This window comes from Sebastes umbrosus, chromosome 5 (genome assembly GCF_015220745.1).
Source record: "Sebastes umbrosus isolate fSebUmb1 chromosome 5, fSebUmb1.pri, whole genome shotgun sequence".
Classification (NCBI taxonomy): domain Eukaryota; kingdom Metazoa; phylum Chordata; class Actinopteri; order Perciformes; family Sebastidae; genus Sebastes; species Sebastes umbrosus.
This window is the reverse complement of record NC_051273.1, coordinates 27,531,915-27,552,930: the sequence shown is the minus strand read 5'-3', so window position 1 is coordinate 27,552,930 and position 21,016 is coordinate 27,531,915. Positions and strand designations below refer to the sequence as shown.

Here is a 21,016-nt window from a genome sequence, read left to right as displayed (position 1 = left end):
GTGTATACTTATTATTGGAAATCAATTAACAACACAAAACAATGGCAAATATTGTCCAGAAACCCTCACAGGTACTACATTTAGCATAACAAATATGTTCAAATCATAACATGGCAAACTGCAGCCCAACAGACAACAACAGCTGTCAGTGTGTCAGTGTGCTGACTTGACTATGACTTGCCCCAAACTGCATGTGATTATCATAAAGTGGGCATGTCTGTAAATGGGGGAGTTGTGGGTACCCATAGAACCCATTTTCATTCACATATCTTGAGGTCAGAGGTCAAGGGACCCCTTTGAAAATGGCTTCTTTTTTTACCATAGCAATTACAGATCAGTTACAAACGTTTCTGGTGTAAAATAAAACAAAGTGTGTGGGAAACATTACTAATTTTTGGATAATGTCTTTATGGCTGTACCATTCCATCAAATGGAAATATGTTGTGCTTCATTTTGCACACATTTCCCCCCAAACTCAGGCTGACGTAACCCGTTTGCCACTAAAACATAGAATAAAGTGTTGTGGGTTGGAACAAAGTTTGGCTGCACAGCATGCATAGTTCATAATGACTGGTCTACTGGCGGGACACTGAGGTTTAAGGGTTTTATTTAGTCCATTCTATCAATAATTCATGTGATGTGTGCAGATGTGTGGCCAATGCAGCATGTCCTACAGGATGTCCAAATGTTTGTTTTCTCGCACTCTCGCTGAACAGGAAGTCCTTTAATCCCTAAGCCCAATTCTCATCATGAAAACACTAGTTTACAGCGGCAGGAAGAGGTATACTTGTATTTCACTTAAAACACTCCATTACATTTCAAAAAGGATGCACTTTTAACTCCACTACATTTATTTTGACAGTTGCACATACTTACGTTGTAGTATGTATAATGATATAGCACGCCGACAGTGGTGGAGGAAGTATTTAGATTTTTTACTTGAGTAAAAGTAGCAGTACAACAGTGTAAAAATACTTCATTACAAGCTAAATTCGGCCGAAGACTGCATTCAAAATATTCTTTCAGTAAAAGTATGGAAGTATTATTAGATAAATGTCAAGTTTTCAAAATAAAAGTACTTGAAATGCAGCAGAATAATGCCCATGTGTGTGTTATAATATTACATATGATATTATTATATTATTACTGATAATGTGTATAGCATTGTAGTACAATAGGGTTTATATATTGTTATATATCATACTTTATTTTGTAAAATATGAATCAGCGAGTAACTACTGTCAGATAAGTGTAGTTGAGTAAAAAGTGTTTTATTTTTCCCCTGAAATATGGTGAAGTAGAAGTATAAAGTAGCCATTCAATGGAAATACTCAATTAAAGTACAAGTACCTTTAAGTCCTACTTAGGATAGGAACAGTACTTGAGTAAAGTAGTAGTAGTTTAGAAGTCTGCGTACTTTTACTTTTACTTTTAGAGTAAAAAGTATATAGCTCTTAATACCATACTTACTTACTTACTTACTTACTTACTAGAGGACAGTAAAGGAGCATTTTTGCATTACGGTACTGCTACTTTTCTTAAGTGAAGAATCGGAATACTTTGTTCCACTACTGCTAACACATCTGCTCAAATAAAACACTGTCACTGAATTGCTAAACTTTACGACTCCATTTACGTGTTTCATGATGTACTTGCAGTATATTTATCTCAGTCTGTCCTCAGTTGAACTGTGTTTTGAGCACTCGGCGTCCTTGCGAGGGAATGTGGACTCCGGGGCCGCTGCGAGCTGAAATGTGGTATGGACGGGTCATTTATTCTCATGTTCTTAACTCTCCTTGGGAAGGGTTCCGCTCTAGTGTAAACCCTGTCTGTCTGTCTGTGATATTTTATGATATGTGGCCTCATATGCCCGGCTGATGTAGAGCACAGCGTGGGATTGTCTGTGGAATTAGTAGGTTGATGTAAAGACGGAGAGGCATGAGGGATTAGAACATGTGGAGTGTTCTCATGGAGGAGCCACATGTGGTAGCTGACAGATTTTTTTTTTTTTTTGTGCTGTCAGATCAGAGAGACGGAGGGGTCAAACAGAGCACAGTTATCTCAGGTCAGGGACAGACCTACTTTTTCAAAAACACATGTACACAGCGGGATCAATCGGAGCCCCGAGACCCCGACAGGAAAAGCACAAAGCCCATGTATGGCTGCTGCAGGGTTTGTGTTTGGGAGAGCGATGATAAGGGGGGGTTTGGAGGTGTGTGTGTGAGGGGGAGGGGGGTAGGGTTTTCCCATCTCTTTCAGATGTCACATGATGGAGATCAAACGGCGCTTGGCATTGAACGTCCCAAGACTGGAATGTTTACCTTTGACAAGAGCACCGGGAAAAACAGTCTTGTTGTCTCAGGAGCTGCTCACACCCACACACACACACACACACACACACACACACACACACACACACACGCATGCACACACAAATACACACCCTCCGGGTCCCATTTAAACCTTGCCCTTTGGAGGGCGTCAAAAGGGGGTATCTACGACAGATGAGCTCAGAAAAACAGGGTTGTTTGAAATCACGCCCACAGAAAGAATGCACACCTGCGTGAATACTACACAGGCTGACACCCAGAGGCTCTCTGAGGTGAACGTATATATAAATTATTATGTACCTCCGTCACTCGTGAGGAGGGGTCAGGTGTAATACGAGACAGGTGGTTAAACACGTGTAACAGCCGGTAACAATGGCAACAAGGAGGACATAAACATACACAATCAGACAAGACGGGAACAGTTCCGGGAGTTATTGAGTTAAGTGAACGTATGGAAACGTACAGGCAGGCAGGTACAAGTTCGAGGGTCAAGGGTTCAGGTTCAGGTACAGGCAGTGGCGGACTCAGGCTGTCTGAGGGGCAGGGGGGAAAAAAATTAAAGGGGCACCAGCTGCATGCGGCGGGGCACCAGAGCACAGAAAGTTTTCTAGCATGTAGGGCACCCTAAAGGGCACTGCATCATGTTTTTTTCTACCATAGGGGCATCCAAGAGGGCATTTTTGCTGTGTTTTTATTCCACAGTGGGTACAGGTACAGGTTCAGGTTCAGGTTGCAGGTACGGGTGGCTCGAAAGCAAATGCGGCATGAAACAATAATGACAATATGACTGGGGAAAATGGGCTGGCATGTACTGTACTGACTGACTAGTAAGGGAAATGGAGAACAGGTGAGCAGGTGGAGGACCAGGTGATGGGAGTGCCACAGCAGGGAGTGGCTGGATGTCCGAGACAGGTTTTTAAAACCTGTATTTATTCAGGAGGAGTTTTTTTCAGGAACGCCTGATCACATTCACACCGTTACACATTCACACCTGGAAGCTGCCCAGTACAACCACAGTCTGATTTGCTGGCCACTGAGCACATCCACTGGAGCAGTTGGGGTTAAGTGCCTTGCTCAAGGGCACCTCAGTGGTGGTAATGAGGGCGGTGCGAGCGCTGCTTTTCACTTTCCCCACCCAGATTTATCCTGCCGGTCCAGGGGATCGAACCGGAAACCTTTCGGTCTCAAGCTTGCTTCTCTAACCTTTAGAAGAGCCCACTAAGTCAGGTGACTGGGACAGGTGGAAAAGTCTGAGAGCATCTGGTAGACAGGTAGAGAATGACCTGGGGAAGAGGGAATGTTGCTGGAGGTACAACTTCAGACAAAAAGACAACTTCAGACAAATCATGGTCAGCCATTCATCTTGAAGGAAAAACATTCATTAAAAAAATGATTTTAAAGGTACCCTGTGGTGTTTGTGACCACTGGCGGTGTTACCACTGGGCTTTTAATTGTGGGTCCCAAATTTGTTTGTATCCAGCACACACATGAGGACGCACATGCACAAGTCACATTTGGTTACATGCTATTCTGCTGATCCACAGTTTGTGGCAGTAAATGTAGCAATGCACCAACAAGGGCAGTGAAGAAGAAGATTGTTAGCAAGTTAACATGAATGTAAACAGTGCACAAATAAAAGTTCAGAGGTTTCTCATTCCATAAGCATAGATTGTATATAAGAAGGGGATTTAGTCACTGTGACGTCACCCATTGGTTTGTGGACTTCTGTTTTAAAGCCTCGAATTCAGCATTTTTGTCCGTCACCATCTTGGGTTTTTGTAACCAGAAGTGACATAAGAGGAAGGAGCTAAGTACAACCCAACTCTGAATAAGACATTTTTAGGCAACCAAAATGTTACAATTATCTTTCATGAACTGAAAACACACTGTGAAAGAAAGGGTTAAAGTCCTAAGACGAAAATGTGGACAACTCCCAGACCGGACAACGCCGTGGTAGCGACCTGTCAATCACAAGGTAGCTACGTCCTAAAGCATACCCTGCTTTATGGTGTATTTGACTCTAAATGGGACTATGATTTACTAAATGAACACTATGCTGTATTGAAGAAGACTTGAAACTAACGATTTAGACCATAAACTCATGTTTACAATGTTTACTGAGGTAATAAATCAAGTGAGAAGTAAGCTCATTTTCTCATAGACTTCTATACAATCAGACTTCTTTTTGCAACCAGAGGAGTCGCCCCCTGCTGGCTATAAGAAAGAATGCAAGTTTAAGGCACTTCCGCACTGGCCTCACTTTTCAGAGCCGGAGGTTGCCCACTGATTATAAGCCATCAGGTCAGCAGTTATAATCCATTTTCTAATTGGGAATTAGTTGTCAATAATTGGGCTAAGTGATTGAACGACCCATTAATGGGGTGTTACGTATGAATTAAAGAGCCTTTTTTAAAGTCTAAATTATCAGACAGTGGTACAAAGGTTGGCATCACAAGGTGTATTAGGGCTAGGAGGGTTTATGGGTTAAAGCAAGGATTGATAGGACAACTTGGCCCCCAAAATGTTTTTTCATTAAAACACACCACGTAGATGAGAGCGATGAATATTTAAAGCTGCTGTACTGGTGCAGATGGGAGCTCTGTCGGTCCCAGGACACGTCAGCGGCGTGGTCTGGTTAACCAGTGTCCTCTCCCAGGGCTGAGAATCAGCGGCCAGGAATGTGATGTGAGCGGGCACAATGACGCTAATCCCCGGCAAAGTTGTTCTTTTTCTTCTCCTCTCCTTCTCACAAGATTTCCTTAATCGGATAATCCATGTCTTATTAAACAGGCAACGCAGATCACAGATTGAGGTCTGGGAGAAAAACACTGAAACAGAGCCGGGGTCATTCACGGCGGAGAGGTCTCGGGACACTCTCGCTGCTTTAATATGGTGAATTGGGAGATGGATTTATTCGTTAGACCGCAGCGTCTTGGCATGTTGTAAGATAGTTCGCATTTGTGTGTGTGTGTTTCTGTGTGTTTTCGAATAAGTGTATATGTTTGCGAGCTTGTGATTGTACACTTGTGTGTGGGAAACCCAGGAAATCCAGGCTCCCATGCGCCAGCAGCCATTGTGTTTAGTTTCCTTCTCTCTCTCTCTCTCTCTCTGAGTGTGTGTGTGTGTGTGTGCGTGTGTGTGTGTGTTTAGCTGCAGTGCTTCCCTCTCTCGTGGTAGCTCTAATGAGAAGTAGGAGGAAGTCCGAGCCAGAGGATTGCACTTGGCAAAGTTGACTGGAAACAATCTCATGAATGGGTCAGGGGAGCTGTGTTGGTAGGATTTACCATTATTTTGTCCCCATGCAGGAACAAGTTTGAGTTTTCCATCCAAACCCGCTGTTACTTTACTCTCTGTCCTCCTCCCCTTTCCTTTCATCAAATGTGAGTCTGAATTTACAATAGAACAGTCTGTCCAGAACATCCACATCAAAGAGTGTTCTGCGGTGAATAAAGACTGAAAGATCATCTACAGCGAGGAACAGCTACAGTCGCCACTCTTTGTGATGTTGACTGGATTGACTCTCTTTGGCTCCACTTCACTTCACTTTCAACTTCATTGTACCCAAGGGGAGCAGATAATTGTGCAGCATGGAATGACAGTACAGGCAGGAGGAGTGTAGTTTTGCACTGAAGAGTACATTTTTTCACAGATCATAACAAGCACATAATGAGCTTCAGATGAGCGTTTTGAGGCACCACAAAGGTAAAAAAAAAAAAGTATCTCTCGTATAATAGGCAGTTTCCAAAAAGATTTCCCCTCTCTTCTAATGGTGTCTGGCTGTGGGGATAGTTTCGGTTTTATGTGCTAAAACTTGAGACTTCTGATGCCTTCCTAAATATGTTATTTTTTACGTCAAATCTCTTCTGCAAGCGAGACTTGGCCAAGACAGCGTCATAAAAAGTTGCAGACAAAATATTACAAAATAAAATATAATCTGGCGACATTAAAAAACAATAATAAAATCAAACAACAATATCAAGACTAGAAGTAGAATTTAGTCTTTAACTCTGCCAGATTAATCAGTTTCAGACTGTTGTGTCTGTTCTTCAGGGACAGACAGCAGACATGTGTATTGTGATCTGAGATGACATTTGTAAGATAAAATAAGTTTTTTAGAAACATGATGGAAGTTTGCACAGATTATACCGACAACCCCAGTTGATTTATGGGCAGAGATGGCCAGCCAAGTCCAGAATACAAAGCACAATGACGAGTGAGTGTTTTTAATTTGGTTCCCTTTGTTAAACAGAGTTGAACATGTGGGTATGCTAATTCATACATGTGTTCATGCGCAATAAATCACCGTAATCAATTTTAGTTGCTGTGGGTTGGGACTGCGTTATCAGCTGTAACCGCCGTATGAGAGCAGTGCAGAGCGGCACCCGTGAACTCAGAACACACACAGAAGGAGAGAGACTTCATTCTCTGCTCAGGTAGACATTACTCCTCTATATCTTTACATAGCAGTACACCTGGCAAACGTCAGCAGTTAGGTTCAGGCAACAAAATGACTTAATTAGATTAAGGGAAAACGTCATGTTTGGGCTTAAAATAAAACTTATACTCAAACGTTATTACAATCGTCATATACATACAGGTACATACATGAAATTTGACCTCTGCATTTAACCCATACCTAGGAGAAATTGGCGGTTGTAAAGGACAAGGACACGTCAACACGCAGACAGTAGAAGCCGAGGATCAAACCGCCAACCTTGTGGTTAAAGGACGACCCGCTCAACCCACTGAGCTACAGCTGCCCCGTAAACTATAAGTACGTAAACAGAGTAAAATACACACGGAAACAACGTAACACATCTACGGAAAACACGTCACAAATGTCAATAAAAAACGTGACAATCGTCACGTGACAAACGTCGCTAACGTAACTCATAAAACAAAACACTGGTCTCGAACACCGGCCTCTGGTTAAAAGTCCTGTGTTTGTTGGACCCATGCTCCTCCTCTCCCATCCACCATAAGTGGTCTTTCTAACTTTTTATTCTACATCACTAGCTCTTGCCTTAGCATTTATACGTGGATGCATTTACATTGCAGTCAGTACAGGATACATGGCGTACAAATGACACGCGGAAATCAAGAAAGGCGTATTTATTGCACGCTAAATACCTTGCGCATTATCGTGTCTTACATACAGCTTTCCGTGTGAACGGGCTGGCCCCTGAGTTGTAATAATATCCACAATGTCTGAAGGCTTCCTCCTTGCATTATAAAATCACATCACCTTTGTTCAGTCTGAATTCAACACAAGCTTGAGACGAGTGAGCTGAGACTGCAAAATATTAAAGGCATACTGCAGTTTATGAAGTGTATCTGAGAGCGAAGGAGGTGGATAATAATAATAATTTAATTTGCGCTCCTCAGAGCATTGAAGTTTTGTCAAAATTAAATGGCAATACTATATATATTATAATATATTTTTTCAATACTTTGAGTATCACAACTTCCAATTACAACCATTGTATTTGGGAAGCAAATACCCCCCCCCCCCCCCCCCCCCCCCCCTCCCAAACTATCTGGGTAGAAAAATAGGAGGAAAGGAAAAATATGTTCTTATGTAATGTTAGCAATGGGACGTCCCTTGTCAGTCTGTAGGTCAAAGTATTGTTCTCTAGATCTGTTTTCCACAGGGTTTATCAGTTTACCTCAGGACACCGTGATCCGCTCTGTTTCGGAGGTTATTATGACATTTTTTGCGTGTTTTAAGGTGTTTTCTCTCAGCACGTCACATTCCATCTGCGTGGACGTTCAGAAGAGACCAAACATGCAGGAGCTGTTGCAGAGGGTTAGTAAGGGTCACTGCTGTTCTTACACAACATGGAGTTCATTGACCCTGTGTGTATCTGTGCTGATGTACTCGCGGGGAAAACATAACGTACATGACAGAGAATAACACTCTTGCGCTGGGGAAATCCTTGATGAGGAACAATCTCGTGGGAGGATGTTTTTTCTCAACTAATCAGTTTTTTGTTTTGGGCTTTTCGTTGGAGGTCTCCAGGAGATGTTTTGTTTCTCACTTTTAAAGAAACTCTGTTGTGACACAAAATTTCTTGGAAGTCTTGGAAGTCTTCTTGGATTTTCAGTTCTGTACGCTGAAAGCGTTTGAGCGCTTAATCCCTGCATATGGACTTGATCAAATCTAAAAAGCAATCCTTCAGGGTGAATCATGTGCTTTAACCCTAAACTGTGCTCCGCGCCTGACAGTGTGATAGCCTTGGGAGACTAAAAGTAGAGTAAATAGTCTGTATGTCTGAACTTGCTTCTGGCGCTGGATGATCCAGTACACTGGTGATCAGACTTTTGGGCTTGTAACCACTAAAACTCTCCAAGATTTCTGAAAATCTGGTGGAAGGGTCCCTCTAGCAATAGGAACTTTACTGTATGTGTTGCATTTGCAACACAGACCTACTTTGACTAAAGACCCAATCCCAATGTCCACAGTCACAGACTCGTAGACGTTGAGGTGTTCCTGCAATGTCCGTGAGGGTTTAGGGCCGTCCCGCTGTCAAATCGTCAACTCCTTGAGGGCTCCCTCGCTGACATTTTGAGCCCTTTATGAACAATTTCCGTAAATGCGCATTTCAGCAGACTTTGCCTGAGGGAATTACCCACAATTCATAGCATTGTGACAAAACACAAGGTTACCACGGTTACCAGGGGAAGCCTGGAGACTTAAAAAAAAAAAGAGGGACAGCACATGGGAGTTCAGCCAAACATATATAAATTTACACAGAAACATTAACATTAAGGACTTAAGATGGTACTTGAACACCTGGAATCAGAGGAATGCAGCATTAGACTATATTACACACCTGGTTTATTCATCAAACATTTCTTTTAATTTTGCTTAATGAAGTTTGATAAAAACAAGTACATAGATTTTTTGACAGTTACCTCCCATAAGGGAAGAACCTGGAAGACGTTCAAATAGGTAGTAAAAAAAAGTAAAATAAAAACTCACAATTGGCATCGTCAAGGTAACATAATATGTCACCACAAAGTGCTGTCCCATTCATATTTATACCATTTCAAGACTTACGGCCTGAGGGTTCAGGACTTCAGGCCTTAGGGGGGACATTGGGATTGGGTCTATAAATAGTAAAGACGTGTGGAAACAAGCTATTTTTTGAACAAGTGCTAACGACAACATCAATACGCACAATTACAAGGAAAGTTGTGCGGATTGCTTGAAGAAAAAATCCTGTCTCGCACATGGTATTACATAATTTCCCATGTCACTTGTCGCGTGTGTTTTTGTGACAAAATGTAGTTTGGAGACGAGACATAGTCATGGGGGATTCCTCCCAGTGAAAGATCTTGTAGTGTGTGACCCCTGTCGCCGGTCTATCATGTAGTGTGAAAACCACACCAACTTCAAGACTCTCGATTACAAGACAGATGTGTAGTGCGAACAGAACAGCAATCTGACGACTTTGAAAGCTGTGTACTATAAATTGGCTTAAGACATTACTTAAAGCAGCATTATTATGGCATTTTTGCCCAATGATGCCAAAAACATTCTGCCTACTGCAGGTTAAAGTGTTAATAGTGTAGCCTTATTGAGTAAATCATTAGTTTGAAACTAGCCGGTAATTACTACTGTACGAACTTAGGAAGGATTTTACACACAAACTTGAGTGATAGATTTATGGCGAGTGGTCAAACTTGATGAGTTAAAGCACTATAAAAACAATACTGGAGTAGGATAAACACCAGCCAACCTGGCGACCAAAAAATTTATTTTATTACTGGCTTATACTGTAACTTTAAATCACATTCATATAGCAGATGCTTTAATTGACTTCATAGAAATTTTGAATTTTGAATAAAAGAAACTACTACCACCTAAGCTACAGCCCTTTATGTAAGGGATAATGTACAGCAGACCGGTCATTGAATACCCAACAGTCCTTCAGGGCGATGAGAGACAGCATCGCCCTGAAGGGGATTCTTTCACAACAATGACCTGCTAGCTGTACATTATCCTGCTTATTACACGGCTACTTACTGAAGAAATCAATATTTTGACACAAAAACGGTCCGCCGGAGTCCAACATCAGCCGTGTAATAAAAAGCATTAGCAAATGATTTATTAACCATTAATAAAGCCATTAATTAGCCCACAGCTTATCAACCCTTTATAAATGTTGTCTGTTTTGAAAATGGTACCAAAAAGCAAATTTTTGAGTTGCAGAAATGTCTTTTCCTCCGCTTTCCTATCTTGTTAATATCTCACGAGCCATCAGATTTATCTTGCAACCCATTTAGGGGTCTTGACCCCCAATTTAGGAACCACTGATCCGGGACACCAGGGTTTCTTTCTCCTATTTCCATGGCGAGAAAGTCCTGTTTGTTCTCAGGTACCCGCTGCAGACGTAATACATGTTTGCTGTTGAACTGAAAGTTCACCTCCTGTTTGGCCTCACTCACACACAAAAACGCACCTCACGTAAACAACGGAGATATACAAACACGCATGCTACTGAAAAATGAACATAAACAAAGTTAGACTCATGCGCGCACACACTTACGCAGTGAGGGGGCGGTGTTTTTCCTCCCACGCTCCACTGTCCAGATGTCAGTAGGGTTTACAGTAAGGGATGTTATGACACACAGGGTCATTGGGTAAGCAGTGCGAGGGAGGGGCGGGGGCAGTAAAACTATCGTTAACCCTGCTGAGCGTCCCGCTCGGCTGCGTCACTGCCCCGTTCTCCCCTCGCCATGACTCAGGCTGCTGATAGACGAACGTTCCGCTCCACCACCACAGCTGCAAACGAGGCCTAAAAAGGTCCATTTCCGCTCGCTTATCTCAGAGTGTGTGAGTGTGTATGCGTTGTTTGATCATATCTGAGAGTCCAGCAGGTGGTAAACACACACACGCACACACACACACACACACACACACACTGGCTGTGCATTTCTGGGGTTATCAACATAAAGTGGAGTATTGACGTCCACTGAAGTGATTGCACACATTCAGCATGAATCACAAAGCTAACAGAACAAGAAGAAGAAGAAGAAGAAGAAGAAGGAGGTCGGTCGACTGGTTTATTATTTACTCGTTGGAAAACACAACCCCGATGGTTTCGTGTCAGGGCACGATCTTATTGTGTTGCCATGACAACCTGTCACTCAGGATGCTCCGCATGCCACAGCACTTCCAGCTGCTTTACTCTACACACACACACACACACACACACACACATCAGCAGCAAACACACACATTTTCACATCGCTGATGAATGTTTGGAAGTCGGTTCTTCCTGCGACAGGACTTGAAACATCCCTTCGCACTCAACTCGACACACAAACAGACACAATGATAAAGCCCTACATACAGGCCGTTTGTTTTGCTTTCTTTTTCCTTTTACCACCCCCCCCACCCCCCAACCCCCCGTTCGTTTGCTGGATTCCTCTGTTCGGGGGTGAGGAGGGAGACAGAAACAACCCACTGAGCTTCTGACACCTTTCTCACACTCCTGCAGTGTCCCATAGACAGAAAGACTGTCCTCTTCAGAAAAATTAAAGAATTTGACACCAGAGTTCAGTTTGCGTTCTACCAACAGTCATTGTGAGGTGGCAGATCAGAAAAGTTGTTCTGGAAGGAGCTGACGTATTTCCTCGATTTTTAAAGACGTAGTCATGAATGATCTGGTGCTTCTCGTTGAGGTTTATCAATTTATTATATCGTTGTTTGTGTTTTTTAATGTTTTTTCTTGTTTTTTGGGGGGTATTTTAAGATTATTTCTTTATTCCATTTTGCCTTTATTAGATAGTGAGAGTGACAGGCGCCCATGTTTTTTCTTGTTAAGTTTTGTGTATGTGTTCTAATTGCATTGCTAGGCAACAGCTCGGGTCCATGTTTACTTCCTGTCAGCGTATGTCATTCACATACACTGCAAACGGAAATGAACTGGGACACATTTGGAATGTTTACGTCCTGACTGGGACACTGCTGCTGAAACCTGAATGATACCCTACTATAGGCTACAAATAACACAGGAAAGCACTTTAACACTATGGGTAAACATACAAACACATCACTTTAACCCTATAATGTTCCAGTTAGAATAGTATTGGAGTATTATAGGCCTGCTATAGAAGATGCATAGCTCACGTATAATAATAGCAATAAAACCACAGCTGATTGATGACACAGTATAACATGCTTAAAGAAATAATGAACAAATAGGAGATTGCTGATACCAGCCGATACACACGGCAACATGTCAATAAGAGAGTACTGCCACATATTGTTTTCCACTTCAAGCACTGCAGTGATGTGACAGGTGACGTCGATTAACTGGGGGAGCAGAGAAAGAAATCCATATGTGTAATTAATTACATGAACGATGGGTCGATTTATTGTCCCAATGAGCCAGTGAGCCAACTGAAGCCATGATTCATGTTATTGATCACACCTGTGTCTTTTTCTGCTATTAAATGTCAAACTGTCTGCTGTGAAAAGGGCCAGTTGACTTACTTGTATGGAAAATCTTCTTTAGTGCTGAAACGGTGAGTCTTAAACTCTACTGGACTGGTGCGCTCTTTACAAACTGGTTTTGTGTGGTCAAGCTTTGTTTAAACTTTTAAAACCTTCATTTCAAGTCTAGTAGAGACCTCAAAATGTTTAATACTAAATATACTGTATGGGCAAACCTTGTGAGAAATGTGTGTAAAATGTCTTTTATCAAGCAAGCAAATGTCAGACAGTTGCTTTTTTCAGAGTAAAAACCTTAGTTACAGCCCTCATGACATATTTATTAAAGTACATGTGTTTTTGTCATCTGACATTGAACTCATCTTTTCAACATTAACAAACTTTATGAGCACTACATATCAGAAATCGAAGGTTGTCCCACTTGTGGTATTTGTTATCTGTACATATCGTATAGTATCTGCTCTCCACACAAACACACACACACACACACACGCACACACACACGCACACACACACACACATGCACCGCCGTCATGTTTTTCTGTTGGCAGACGGGCTCATAACATCAGCGTGAGGCTCCTTCTGAACAACAGGCTGACATTGACCCTGATGTTCCTCCAAACTTCTTACATCAGTCTGTTTTTCTACTGTTACGTAACTTTATAACTGAGTTTGATGGCCCCTCCATAGGCACTGTTTGTGTGTGTGTGTGTGTGTGTGTGTGTTGGTGAAAATGAGCCCAGGGAGAGCGCGTTGTTACTCCAGGAGACACGTCCCCCCCGCTGGCTTTATTTTTATAACCATAATACGTCCATATCATCGCAGTGCAAACACTTATAGTATAAAATATTGTCTTTAACAAAATGTACATTCACATAAAACATCTCATTAAATACATCTTCAACAAAAGAACTTGACAAATATCGTATCATTCATAATATATCTCTGAAAAAGACTCTACAATGTACAATAATAGCAAGTAATACCTACATATAACAATTGAAACCCGTATCATACAGTATGAAAATATCCAATTTACAGGAAAAATATTGTACACAACTCCTTTTCGTCAACTTTCCGTAAACTGTTTTTAAAGCAAGTGTATAAAAAATCCTCATTTTTAATCTCTTAGAAACTCAAAGTAAGTATTCGAGCTACTATTTAAATCTATTTGAAGTATGATAAGAAGTACAACAACATCATTTCAGTCAGGTTATGGTGTCCAAATAAATCTCTCCCAAAAAAAAAAAAAATCAACACTTGCCATCAGTTTGTTACAAAACTTTTAAAGAACAGCTGAAACGGTAAAAATACAGGCATTCGACAAAATGAAAATCCACAATAACCGTAGCCACACATTCAGTTGTGCTACAGCCTCGACACCGAAAAAGTTTTGATATGTTTATGAAAATAGGTTGGCACATTTGAAAACCGGCTACCTGTTGACTACAGCAGGAGCGGGGAGGAGGAGGGACCCCCGGGCCTGATGTCAAACCGTCCTGAAAATGTCCTCGAAAAAAAAGGTTCGCACACCAAGCTCATGAAGAAGACACGGGTCAAAAAAGCACCTTACATTCAAGAGGACCGCTACCTTTAGCGCATGCATGAGGACTACATTAAAACAGTGTGTGTCCGCTGCTCGGCCCGTATGAATGTTCCATCAAAAGCATGCATGTAAGAGCCACAGGCTTGCAGGCAGTGCATGCTAGAACAGATTAGAGGAGAGTTAATGGCTGTGGTAAGCCGTACTGTGAGTAGCATGCTATACCATAAAATAAATCATCTGGATTTAGTATGAGGAAGCCAGACACGGAGGTTTGGGTGTCTCCTCATAAACAGCAAGTTTTTCTTCTCTCGACCGAAGCAGCTTTTAGTTCATAAAAATAGTAGAACGGATATAATATAATAGAAAATATTTCTTAATAAACAAAAAATGTTTTTTTAAATAGAATTCCACGAGGAAGGAATCACACTCGCACAATACAGAAAATAAGTTTGTTCTAAGTCATGCTTCAACTTTCACGGAGATACAGACCGCTGTGGCTAGCTATGCACACTCTATTGGCTACATACACTATCAGGTCAAAAATAGGATCCAGCTGGCTACATGCAAGGGGGGGCTGAGATTAGGAGACGAACCGCTTTATTGCTACACTTTGACGAGGAAGAATCTGGAAGTCAAGCATCACAGGGAAAACAGACAGCAAACAGGACCGAAATGCAGCAGTGGCATCATGCACTTAAAGTCGCTGAGCGGCTTGGCTCAGGGAACCAAGAGTTTACCTCATGTGCCGTCGGAGGGTTAAAGTGAAAGGGGGGGCGCGTAAACGTCCAGGAAATGATTGAAGGCAATGCCCTGTCGTATTTTGGCGAGTTCATACCGTTAAACTGCCATTTACAATTATACATTTGGCTTCATCCACTTTAAAACATATTGGACAACAATGCCCCTATAATAAATTCATCTGAATTCCAATAAATCAATCAATCTAAAAGGCAACAAAAAAAAAAGATGGCAAGAAACTCATTGTGAGGAGTGGTCGCTAAGGCAACAGCACTGATTTGGTTTTATACTGAGAGAAAAAAGGGTCAGCTAGAGTTGTTAAAGGAATTTTCCGGATGGTGCGAGAGGCTTGCGTGCTACACTATCAATTGTGAAATTGTTTTTATTTTGATGCTGATTTCGTTTGTTATAGTAGACTCTGAAAGCCGCGGAGACACCCTTGGCCTTTGATTGGTCACGGAGCAACGTGGCTAAAGCATCCTGTATCCTGTTTCACGACACCCCGCGGTGTTAAACAACAAACGGGGCTCGAGTGTGGAGGGAGAGTCCCGATCGAGGCCGCCTCCAGCCCTAAACGCAGTCCAGGACCCGAGTCCAGGCCTCCTATTGGACGATGAGTGTCTCAGCTGCCTCCCACAGACAGTAGAGGAAGAGTGGAGGTCGGCCCTACTTTTTTCTTCTTTTAATAAACTCTCTCTGCTACTGCTATCTTCCACGCCACCTCCACTCTCGTTTTCTTGTTTCCCACGATCAAATGGAGAGAGACCGTCACACCGTTGCCGTGGGGACAGAGGGCAGGTATCTGGTGGTGCTGGTGGAGGTGGTCGGCTTGGCCACGCCCGGGCTCGGGGCCCTGCTGGTGCCGAAGGTGGTCACGGTGGGGGCGGGGCTCAGCCTGGTGCACACGCTGCCCCCGGTGAACGCGCTGGACCGGCGCTCGGCGTTGCCGGGCTGCTGCTGGGTTTGAGAGAGCTTGCCGCCTTGCCTACGCCCCTCCAGGAAGTATGTAAGCATCTGACCTTTGCCCTTCACGCTGACCTGGCCCCGGCAGACAAAGTTGTAGTAGTTGGTGAGGATGCGATGGACTTCTTCTGTGACCTGGAGAAGAAATACAGAGGGATGAGGTTTTGTCAGTGTTTCTCAGGATGTCTTACAGATGTCAGTTCTTCATGTTAGAAGACAGTTTGGCAAAAAAAGCTCTCAAATACGTGACATTGTTTTCACTTAAAACAATGTACAGAAGGACTTGACATTGTCAGAGATTATTTTTGGTGATGTAAAGGTGCTCTATACTGTATGCTATTTGCTATGTAAAGGTATAGAGGAGTAATGTCTACCTGAGCAGAGAATGAAGTAGCCCTCCCTCTGTGTGTGTTGTAATCCGAGTTTATAACATATAACAGTTTATCCATCCACCCAGCACTTCTGTACGGCCAGGAAAACTAAGCTAAAAACTAAACTGACGTCTCCCTAAAACCACAGATTGTTAATTTTTTCTGCTTGGATGTTTTTTCTGTTTGTATGCTGTTCTTTTGACCAGGTCTCTTTTGAATCAGATTCTAATCTCAATGAGACTTTTGCCTGGTAATATAAAGGGAAATAAAGAAGACTTTATAAAGTACTGTACCTGTATCTTTCCTGGTACTCCAGTGCTGTCCATCCTGCTGGCTACGTTCACTGTGTTTCCCCAGATGTCGTACTGAGGCCTTCTGGCTCCAATCACTCCTGCCACCACTGGTCCCACATTGATACCTGGACACATGAACAAAACGAGGAGCTGAAACACACCCAGATTTCTTTTAAAACACTCAAGTTGAAGCTGATTTTTATAAGTCTCTGAGTGCTGACAGTTAGAACGACGTGGCATTCGAACACTTTCTTTTTAAAGCTGCCAGTGGTGTTGTTACATAACTGAGACAAAGTAGGCATTTTACAATGTCCTTTCACTTAAGACTTGAGTTCACATGAAACTTGAAAGCAAAAAACAAAAACAAAAACAAAGAAAAAAAAATAAGACTCTTTCAAATGTTCTACGTCAGATCACAGTAAACTAATCTAATTTTCATCTGTTTTTAGTGGGGCTGTCAATCGATAAAATTAATAATTATATATTAGAAAATGAATAATATTTATGATTCAACGCAAATTTATCTGACATTTTTTATCTGTTCAAAATGTGCCTCAAAACATTGATAGATATTGTCCAGAAACCCTCACAGGTACTGCATTTAGCATAAAAACATATGCTCACATCATAACATGGCAAACTGCAGCCCAACAGGCAACAACAGCTGTCAGTGTGTCAGTGTGCTGACTTGACTATGACTTGCCCCAAACTGCATGTGATTATCATAAAGTGGGGATGTCTGTAAAGGGGAGACTCGTGGGTACCCATAGAACACATTTTCATTCACATATCTTGAGGTCAGAGGTCAAGGGACCCCTTTGAAAATGGCCATGAGCTAGTACGACATGGTTGGTACCAATATTATTCCTCAGGTTTTCTAGGTTTCATATGATGCCAGTATCTTCACTCTAACATTAAAACGAGCCCGGTACAACCGGGAAGATCGATTGCGTTAATTCGTTAAAGAAATTAGTGGCGTTAAAATTAATTTGCGTTAACGCGTTATTATTGTTTTAACTTTGACAGCCCTAGTTTTTAATAATCCAAAATACATTTTTATGTTATTTGGTCATTAAAATCAGAAACTATTGTTTTGTTTGGTGTTCCTTCAAAGCCTTGCATGACGAGTTTAGCAAATGCAGTATTCAGTGACAGCTACGTCTGTCCGCTTTACAAACTTCCTCGACTTGATATCAAGTAACACCAGGGCCAGAATCACCGATACAGTTACTCTTTAAAAGCTGCTACTGTACTTTACTCTAGGGGAGAGCTTTGTGTATTTTGCAAAATCTGTGAATAAGTGATTACTGCACACCCGGAACATGATCTACTGTGAGACTGATTCTTTTTACTTTTTGGTATCAATCTTTTTGATACTCACAACAAGACTCACAAACAAGACTTAGCATCGGTAAAACTGATAATATAGGTATCGATCCTCCTACTTCTACTGTATCTCATGGCTGCTGCTGTTATCTCTGCAAATCAGTGCTATTGCTTCATCTCTACAGCTGCAGTTCTGCAGGTTTTAGAAGTTGGACGGCAACATGGCTCATGCAGACAAAGTGTAACCGGGCCAACTTTTTTTTTCTGCACTTACTGGAAATCCAGCATTACACAAATTACCAAAACTTGCGTTTCTGTAAACGGGGGGTTCATCCAAGCACGCAAACACATGCAGTTTTTTACACGCGGAGCCCCACAGTCTGCAGACAGGATGGCACTGTGTACACCAGGCTACGCTGGGATTAAACACGGGCTCCCATTGCAGGCTCCCCACAGGATACCCAACACAATGGAACCCAGAACTCCAGGTCTCGCTGTGACGAGCTTCCTGGAGGCAACGCTCTTTCTGTGATGCATTTCCTTCCAAACTTACCGGCACTGAGCGTCGGTGGTGTCCAGTGCAATAGGTCAGAAGCTCCGACGCCAATGTTTATATAGACCAGTGTGTGTGCGTTTGTGTTTTCACTCACCTACTCTCAGGACAAAGTCATTGTAAGACTGGTAGTTGATGGCGTCCAGGACGTCAAACATGTCGATGGCAAAATCTGACACTGTGCATAAATGTGAGGTGATGGACTTCTTCACCTGGGAATCAGAAAAAACACACAAATATTACAGATTTATGCAAAAACAAGCGCGCTTTACATCCAAGTTAGGAAGTGGTATTACCCTTCAGTCCTGTTTCCCTGATGTGATTAATACACAGTATTATATAAGACCGCCACAAAAGCACGCACCAGGTGTGACTGACTTGTTAAGATTGCATAAAGTTTTGCAGAAGTTGCAGAAAGGGGCTCTTTTGTTTGTCAGCTTTGCAGGATTTAAAGAAACTTTATGAATGCAGAATATGCTGACGCCACAGAGGCCGGTAATCCCTCGCAGAGGATTTGTGGAGTGAAACGTGACAGCGTTCTAAATATCAACACCCGGAAAATAGTATACATGCATTTATTAGGCCTCTCAAACAGTTTCGTAACGTGCTAATTCCCTGCAAACACACACAAAAGCACGTACATGGATCTAAATATAGCTACTGTATGTGTACCTTGGAGGCAGTTGTAGGAACCAGCCCTACTGCAGCCATGTATGTACTGCCAATAGTCTTGATTTTCTCAATATCCCTGTAGCACTCTCTGTCCATCAGCTGGAGAGAAGAAAAAGGGGGATAAAAACAGGAGGAAAGCATTACTACTATTACAAATTTCAAATCAAATTGGAGTAAATTGTCAGTTTAAGTTCATATATATTATAGGTTGCGTTGGCAAACAGATTCAAACGCATTTTAAAATGGACTATTTTAGCGTGTTTGAGTAAATTGATGCTTTATGTTGCTGATTATAGATTCAAGCAGGCCAAAAGTCATCTGTAAGTAATTCCTTATTTTGAAAAACTTTCCCAACCGCAACCATTGCTTATTATATTGCATCAATAAACACAGTGTTTTTTAAACCCTCAGTCGTGGCCACAATGTCATCTTTGAAAATGACATTATGGAGGTCATATTGGACCAGAGATTTCACCCCCCCCGCAAGTTCTCCACAGGCACAGCAGGCAGACATGAAAACTGCGGGGAAATATATGTATATATAAAAACTGCAGATTTACGACGCAACGAAAGAATTTACTCACCTCATCAAAGTCGGCGATGATCTCATTGAGCAGCCGGAGACACTCGACGCCCATGTTGTTCCCATCCAGCTCGATGTAGAAGTCGTTGAAGTTGGCGATGGAGGCGAACAACACTCCAACCTGAGCGTAGGACTGGTAGTACAGGTCCTAGAGGGGAGAAAAGTTACATCAAAACTGGCCTGATCTATGTGATCTAGTGCTGTACCACTGTGGGAAGAAGAAAACGCAAGGCATTAAAGGGTTTTAGTTTTGGTCTTATTTGCTCTCAAGTTCTGAGATATCTGTCTTTGAGATTTCTGCCTTCTTATTTTTGCCACAAGGATGATTCTGTTCCACTTCATAGTATCGGGGTCAGTGATTGAACTGTTCGCGAGTACCTATACTCCTTATTGTGTACCACTGACCCCTGCTGAACACCTCCAAGTGACATTTCATTTACTTTCACTGATGCAAACAAGGCCAGGACATTATGCTAGACACGATGCCCATTGTAATTTGTCTTTAGGCCAATTAATAATGTAATGTTGTTTCCATTTGTTTAAATTAGAGCTCTCAATCGATTAAAATATTTAATCGTGATCAATCGCATGGTTGTCCATAGTTAATTGCAAATTAATCACACTTTTCTTATCTGTTCATAATGTAACTTAAAGGGGGATTTGTCAAGTATTTAATACTTTAATCATCATGGGAGTGGACAAATGTGCCTGCTGACAAATGTACATACATACAAATGTAAGTATATATTTATTCTTGGAAATCAATTAACAACACAAAACAATGACAAATATTGTCCAGAAACCCTCACAGGTCAAAATCATAACATGGCAAACTGCAGCCCAACAGGCAACAACAGCTGTCAGTGTGTCAGTGTGCTGACTTGACTATGACTTGCCCCAAAACTGCATGTGATTATCATAAAGTGGGCATGTATGTAAAGGGGAGACTCGTGGGTACCCATAGAACCCATTCTCATTCACATGTCTTGAGGTCAGAGGTCAAGGGACCCCTTTGAAAATGGCCAGCCAGTTTTTCCTCAAAAGAAAGTAGCATAAGTTTTTCTAGTTTTATATGCTGTCAGTATCTTCACACTAGTTTTAAAACTGAGCCCGCTACAACCTAAAAATCGCAAGTTGCGTTAATGCGTTAAAGAAATTAGTGGCGTTAAAACAAATTTG

At 42.0% G+C, this 21,016-nt stretch overlaps 1 protein-coding gene across 1 annotated transcript in view; it reads right to left on the bottom strand.

The window, feature by feature from the left end:
* Positions 1 to 13,548: 13,548 nt before the first annotated feature.
* LOC119488906 (adenylate cyclase type 1-like) overlaps positions 13,549 to 21,016 on the bottom strand; it is a 56,802-nt gene continuing 49,334 nt past the window's right edge. Inside the window, exons 16-20 of the mRNA XM_037770912.1 lie at positions 19,839 to 19,985; positions 19,255 to 19,353; positions 18,680 to 18,794; positions 16,704 to 16,828; positions 13,549 to 16,174 (exon numbers count right to left, since the gene is read on the bottom strand). Of these exons, the coding sequence (XP_037626840.1) occupies positions 15,845 to 16,174; positions 16,704 to 16,828; positions 18,680 to 18,794; positions 19,255 to 19,353; positions 19,839 to 19,985 (816 nt within the window). The 3' untranslated portion in view covers positions 13,549 to 15,844. The remainder of the gene's footprint in view (positions 16,175 to 16,703; positions 16,829 to 18,679; positions 18,795 to 19,254; positions 19,354 to 19,838; positions 19,986 to 21,016) is intronic.